The sequence below is a fragment of the Helianthus annuus genome, chromosome 7, assembly GCF_002127325.2.
Source record: "Helianthus annuus cultivar XRQ/B chromosome 7, HanXRQr2.0-SUNRISE, whole genome shotgun sequence".
NCBI lineage: Eukaryota > Viridiplantae > Streptophyta > Magnoliopsida > Asterales > Asteraceae > Helianthus > Helianthus annuus.
This window is the reverse complement of record NC_035439.2, coordinates 71,159,001-71,166,389: the sequence shown is the minus strand read 5'-3', so window position 1 is coordinate 71,166,389 and position 7,389 is coordinate 71,159,001. Positions and strand designations below refer to the sequence as shown.

The 7,389-nt window shown below is 33.5% G+C and overlaps 1 protein-coding gene across 1 annotated transcript; it reads left to right on the top strand.

The window, feature by feature from the left end:
* Positions 1–206: 206 nt before the first annotated feature.
* LOC110867869 (putative pectinesterase/pectinesterase inhibitor 24) lies at positions 207–2,588 on the top strand. The gene is made up of 2 exons (XM_022116925.2): positions 207–1,219; positions 1,743–2,588. The coding sequence occupies exons 1-2, from the start codon at positions 232–234 to the stop codon at positions 2,417–2,419; spliced, it is 1,665 nt and encodes a 554-aa protein (XP_021972617.1). The 5' UTR covers positions 207–231; the 3' UTR covers positions 2,420–2,588.
* Positions 2,589–7,389: the final 4,801 nt, after the last annotated feature.

Genomic DNA, 7,389 nt, shown 5'->3' with positions numbered 1-7,389 from the left:
CATTTAATAATATAAAACTTTAATAACTCGTATCCATGTTCATGAGAACCACTCGGGCGTTGAAATTTCCCAGTTTAACATTAAGTCTTATGTCCCCAATTCCCCATCATGCTTTGCACGTATCTCATCTTTCTTTTCCATCTTTACAACTTATAAATCACCAACACTTTGGACATGCACAAATATCACTTCTCATTTTGCAAACAACAAACCAATTCAAAAACATAAGCCATGAGTTCCCTAAAATCCTACGGGAAGGTGGACGAAGTCGATCAAATGCGCCTAGATGCGCGAAGGAAAACACGAAAAAGAATCGCGATTGTGGCAGTATCATCTCTCATACTTGTTATCGTCGTAGTTGCCGCAGTTGTGGGAACTACGCGTAACAAAGACCACAACCATAATGGCAACGTGTCACAATCTCAACCAGCATTTGCTTCCATCAAAGCCATTTGCGACACGACATTGTACCCGGGCACATGTTACAGCTCCCTATCCCCCCTTGTAAACTCAACAAATATTGAACCTGATGTGTTACTTAAACTCTCGGTTGTAGTCGCGATAAACGAGTTGTCAAAAGCATCCACACTTCCGGAGCTCAAGAACTGTAGTGAGCTAATTGATCTTGCCCTTGATCATCTAAACGACACGCTGTCATCAGCAATAGGTACCGATTTGGTATCACTAGGAACTATGTTTGATGATCTCATGACATGGCTTAGTGCTGCTGGAACATACCAACAAACATGCATAGACAGTTTTCAAGAAAATGTTTTGGACAACCTTAAAATGTCAACCGAGTTAACAAGCAACAGTCTTGCAATCATAAAGGGGTTTTCAACCGTTACGGATTCTTACAACCAAAGAAGACGGTTGATGAGCGTAGCAAGGAGCGATGACATGCCCGAATGGTTGTCAGGGAAAGACCGGAAGCTGCTACAGAAGACGAAACTAGCAGGAGGAATTAAAGCGGATGTGGTGGTGGCTAAGGATGGGACAGGGAAGTACAAGAAAATTTCTGATGCTTTAAAGGCAGTTCCTGATAAGAGCAAGAAAAGATTTGTGATATATGTTAAGAAGGGAGTTTACTATGAGAATGTTAGGATTGAAAAGCCCAAATGGAATGTCATGATGATTGGTGATGGCATGGATAGAACAATTGTATCAGGAAGTTTAAATGTTGTGGATGGCACACCAACATTCCAGTCAGCAAGTTTTGGTAAGTATCATTTAGAGTAAATTGCCATTTTAGTCTCTTCGGTTTGGTCCAAATTGCGATTTTAGTACAAATAGTTTTTTTTTTCTCCTCTGAGTCCCTAACTTTTCCATTTTCTTGCCATTTTGATCAAATTGCCTAACTTAGTCTAAAAATCTGGTTATAACCAGGGGTATTTTTGGCATAAATGTTGTGTAGTGATAACCAGGGGTATTTTGACATAAATTTTGATCACATTGTCTAACTTAGTCCAAAAATACCCCTGATTATAACATGGTTTTTATACTAATGTGATCAAAATGACAATAAAAAGGAAAAGTTAGGGACCCAAAGGAGGAAAAAAAACTATTTGGACTAAAAATGGCAATTTGGACAAAAACTCAGGGACTAAAATAGCAATTTACTCTATCATTTATGTCAAAATATATAATACTTCACATGTTCAATTCAGGTGTTGTTTATATATGTAACCATGTACATGATTAGTAATATATGTATCCTTTTTAATTACTTTTTGCTGATGCAGCTGTGTTCGGCAAAGGGTTTATAGCCCGCGACATGGGTTTCCGCAACACCGCTGGTGCTTCCAAGCACCAGGCGGTCGCTCTAATGTCGACAGCCGACCAATCTGTATTCTACCGTTGCCGAATCGACGCTTTCCAAGACTCTCTTTACGCCCATTCCAACCGCCAGTTTTACAGAGAATGCAACATTTACGGGACAGTAGACTTCATTTTCGGCAACTCAGCCGTTGTCCTTCAAAACTGTAACATACATCCAAGGAGACCAATGACCGGCCAACAAAACACGATCACAGCCCAAGGCAAGTTTGATCCTAACCAAAACACCGGCATTTCGATTCAAAACTGCAACATTTCGCCATTCGGTAACTTGAGTGATGTTCACACGTTTCTGGGACGTCCGTGGAAAAACCACTCAACTACAGTTTACATTAACAACAACATGGCAGGCTTCATTGATCCAAAGGGATGGATGCCATGGGTTGGAACATCGGCTCCCGACACGATATTTTATGCCGAATTTGGTAATTATGGTCCCGGTGCAGTGACAAAGTATAGGGTGAAATGGAAGGGGTTGAAGTTTATAACGAGCAAGCAAGCGAGTAAGTTCACTGTCAAACCTTTTATTCACGGAGACAAGTGGGTTAAAGATGCAGGTGTTCCATACAAATCAGGACTCTGATAGCTACTTCTTGAACACTTGTTTTTTGAGTCCAAAATCTCCTGATTTTTCTTGTTTTATTTGCTATTCACATTCATTTTGCAAGTGATCATGTATCGTGTATTTTTTTTACAATGTTATATGAAATAAATGAGAGTGTATACTAAAGGTGGTTGGTATTTTTTTGTTTTGTTTTGTGTATGAACCACTAATGATTATAATAGGGTGTTACAAGTGTGTGTCTACCTATTGCAACGATGTATCTACCTTCCCATGTCTGGTTATTTTAATAGTGAGTTGTAATACATTGTTGATTACAAAGGTGTATGTAGTTGTTTCTACATTGCATCTCTGATTCATTGTAGTGTGTTTTTTAATTAAGCAAGTACCACAGGGCCCAGAGCAGCCGTGCCGACGCTCAAGACCCAAAATTTCAAAGGGTCCAAAAAGTTTGTATAAACTTGTGTATATATTTATTAAATTATATATTTAGTATATTTATCTATTTAGTATAAAAAAGTACTGGTTGTGTAGTGGCAAAAACATCTCAAATAAATTAAAGGTCTCAAGTTCGAGTCCTTGCTCCATCACTCACTTATTATTTTTGTAACTTATTTAACCTTAACTATAATTTTGGACCAAATTCTTTTCATCGCCCGAGGCCTAAATTTTTTCAAGAATTTTCGGGGACGACTCTGAAGTACCATTCCTACATTACAATGGTGAAAGGGGCAAAATAAGAACGGGCGTCCAACTTTAAAGGGGTGTTTAACTGAATACAATATAGTAATTCATTTTTACTATGCAAGTACCATTACATATTAGTCGACAATGCCTCTTAACAAATTACAATGATCACATATATTGTTGTCAAAGAAGTGCATACTTAAATAGATAGAGATTTTAAAGTTTGCCGCAGGGTAACATGTTGTAGTGATGTTTAGAGATTTTAAGGTTTGAGGAGGTAGGGTGGGATCTTTTTAGGTATGTGTGATTGGTGGGTGGAGTAAAAGGGCAGGTCTATCGTTCTAGGGCAATGTTTTGGTTAATGGTTATGGATGGCAAAATAGATGGGTTGAGCAGGTTTGGGTAATGGGTTAGGATGAGTTTGAGTTAGTATATGTTTTTTTTTTTTAAAAAGAAGTCAGAATGGATTTGGGTTAGAGTCAAGATGTGCTTAAGTCATAATAGGCTACAAAGATTAAAAAAAAGGAAAATTGGTTTTAATAAACCAACCTTTGTCCCGTTGGTAAATAATAATCTTACCTATGTAACTGGTATACAATAATCCTACCTATCAACATGTTGGTACTCAATGAACTTCCGTTAATTTTTTTTAACTGAAGTTAATTTTTTAAGTTTTATTTATTACACAAAAAGTTCCTGTAGTTGTAATTTACTAGTTTTAACTATTTTATAAAACAAAAAAACCTCAAGGGACTGTAATTTACTAGTTTTAAAATAGTTAAAACTAGTAAATTACAACTACAGGGACTGTTTGTGTAATAAATAAAACTTAAAAACTAACTTCAGTTAAAAAAATTAACGGAAGTTCATTGAGTACCAACATGTTGATAAGTAGGATTATTGTATACCAATTACGTAGGTAAGATTATTATTTACCAACGTGACAAAGGTTGTTTTATTAAAAACCAATTTTTCAAAAAAAAAAAACTAAAAATAAAATACAAAATAAAAAATTAAAAAAAACCAAAAAATAAAATAAAAAAAATCCAAAATTAAAAAAAATAATAAAATATCAAAGAATTTTAAAAAAATTAAAAAACAAAAAAGCGCGTTAAAGTCAATCTCTTTATTCTATTAAAGTGTTCGCAAAAGTTAATCTTTACAATTGTGACTTCACAAATAAAAAAAGATAAAAATATAAAAATAGGAAAATTAAAAAAAAGTCAAAAAATAAACAAAATTTTAAAAAAATTCTAAAAATTAAAAAAAATTAAAAAAATCAAAAGAAAAATAAAAAAATCAAAAAATTTAAAAAACCAAAAAAATAAAATAATAAGTTAAAAAAAAAAAACTAGAACACGTGTGTTTCAAGAGTGGCCAATATTGAGGAAAGTGTGTTCAAATGTGTTTTTTAATTTTTAAAAAAAAATTTACAATTTTTTGATTTTCTTTTTTTTTTTTGAACTTTTGTTATTTTTTGGTTTTCTAGATTTTTAAGTTTTTTTTCTTAATTTTTTGGATTTTGTATTTTTTGGATTTTTTTAATTTTCTTATTATTTTATTGGATATTTTATTTTTAAATTTTTTTTTGTATTCTTGATTTTTTTTCTTATTCTTTTATTCATTTTTTTAATTTTTTAAAATGCTTTGATTTTTTTGATATATATATATATATATATATATATACATATATATATATATATATATATATATATATATATATATATATATATATATATATATATATATATATATATATATATATATATAAACGGGATCATGAGAAAACGCCTAAAAGTGTGAAAATTTTGATGAGAATGGATCCTGGCAGATTACGTGGCGCCCGATCTAATGAAGGCGCTTGGGGGGGGGGGGGTTATCCTTTTATCTTCTTTTTCCAATGCGTGTGTCACAACAACTCTTCGTTTTTGGCGTGTAAGATTTTTTTGGCGTTTAGTTGGATTCAATAACTTCCTTGCGGTTTATTTTTTTTAGATCTACATTGATGAATTAATCGATTTGTATTACATAGTAAATATTTTGGCGTTTATAGCGTTCCCAAATTCATTAAAATCAATTAATAATTCTAACATCTTGGCGTCCATGGTGTTCCTGAATTCATTATATACTTTTAATAATTCAAACTTTATAATTTTTAGTCGTTTTTGTAGATTTCACCAATGGAATTAATCCCATATATGTTATAAAGGTAAATTTCTTGGCGTTCATTGCGTTCTTAAATTCATTATAATTCATTAATAATTCAAAAGATTACAACTAAGACGAAATCAAACCAAACTAATAGTCTTCTGTGATGGTATTACATCAGAGATGTACCGATAGCTTTGTTCATCACTTTCTTCAGACTCATCATCATCTTGTGCTTTGGCGACTAACGCCATAATGTCGTCTCATCTTTGTTGAATCAGATACTTAAATATCATCACAACCTTGGATCTGTGTTCAGTATTTTGTCTATTACCAATGAATAATCCACCCCGTGTTGATAAGTCACTTTCACCGTTCTTGATTGTTCATCCAAACTCCAACTGGTAACTGTTGGTAGATCGTATCATGAACATCGTCATCTGCTGGAAATTTTCTCTTCAATCTTCTTATTACCGTTCGAGTCCTTTCACAATCGTCGGCCATTGGAGCCCCAAGGGCTAGAATATCCCTCAGAACGGCTTCGTCCATACGAAGTATGACCTTGATTGTCTTGACATTCACCCTTCTCCTGTCAGAGAACTTTATAACGAAACGTCTCTCCGACCTCTCAAACCTCCATGCAATAACCTGAGCCATTTAAGTTGTATGGCGTTTTAAACAATGTGTGGCGTGTTTATAGAATATGCGGAGTGTTAAGTTTTGTTTACCTGTTCTACTTATATAATGAACTTTTTTTGGCGTGAGGTAGATATATGTTTTTGGAGGTAAAAAAAACATTAGTAATTATATTTTTTTGATGTGTATTTTTTGTATCTTTTTTCGTGCCATGTAGGATGCAGACCTATAATATGACAGGTAATTATGGCATTTTGAAAAGATAAATAAATTCAGTTACCATGGCGTTGCTTTTAATATAATAAATGTTAGTAATAAAGTTTCCGTCGTTTCAGTTATTGTTTGTTCAGCTTCATCTATTAAGGTTGTAACACGTCCCATCTTTTAGGTTTTGGCATTTTGTATTTAATGGCGTATAGATAAAGATGGCACATTGTTCTATTCTCTTGCACATTGTTTTTTAATAATAATTGTTTAAAGTAATTTTATTATAATATTTTGGCGTTTAGTGTTTTGTGGCATTTGGCGTTTTATAAGCAACAACGTATTCGGCCAGGTTTCGTTCTCACACTTTTCACACTTTTAGTCTTTTGGTGTTTGTAGCATCTTGGCGTTTTATAAGCAATTTATAGAAATAATATATTTTATCAGTGGAGAATTAGATAACAAACCACAAAAATGACCCCCCCCCCCCCCGAAAAAAATAGAAAAGGAAAAAAATAAAAAATGCTAATCCAACCTGTCCTCCAAATCTTCACTGTTATCAGTCTCTTCTTCTTGAAGTTTTTGTGCCTTGAACCTTTGAATACCTTAGATAGATGCCGATTTTCCTATATAACGTCCGGCTCTAGACGAAGCTGATCAGTCAATAAAATATGGCATCTTGTTTTTGGTTTGATCTATTGTTGTTTGTTGTTGTAGTGGTTTTGTGGATTTTTGGAGACATAGATTGATGTCGTATGTGTGGATGCTATTTGGGCGTCATCCTCATTATCATCATAGAGTCCAAAATAGCATTTACACTGAGATCGGTCTCTTCTTATCATCCAAACCTTCTTCAAGAACAAAGCACACAAAATGACATATCACTGTCACCAGTCTCTTTTTCTTGAAGATTTATCCATCTCATTCAGAAAAATCTTATAGAGTTACCCACTTCACCTAAGAATTCATTCAGTGAAAACTCATCCAGAACAATACTGAATATCCAAGAAACGAGGTTTGCCATCTGTGGTTTTTTTTAAACTTTTTTTGGCGTTTTAAAGTGAAAGGTATTTAGGGAACATGGCGTTTGTTTTTTGGGTGTGATCAATGGAAGGTGCTGTGACGTTTGTCTTTATATGTTGTTTTTGGCGTGTAGTTTAGGCGTGATTTTATTATAATAAATGCTAGTAATAAAGTATCCATCGTTTCAGTTACTGTTTGTATTTACTGTTTTGTTCAGCTTTATCTGTTAAGGCTGTAATACGTCCCATCTTTCAAGTTTGGCGTTTTATATTTAATGGCATTTTGTAGACTAA

What these genes read in the sequence shown, in the direction of transcription:
- LOC110867869 (XM_022116925.2), top strand. Translation starts at nt 232, where the DNA reads ATGAGTTCCCTAAAATCCTACGGGAAGGTGGACGAAGTCGATCAAATG. An exon ending in ATTCCAGTCAGCAAGTTTTG is followed by an intron (nt 1,220 to 1,742) that starts GTAAGTATCATT and finishes TTGCTGATGCAG; the next exon opens with CTGTGTTCGGCAAAGGGTTT.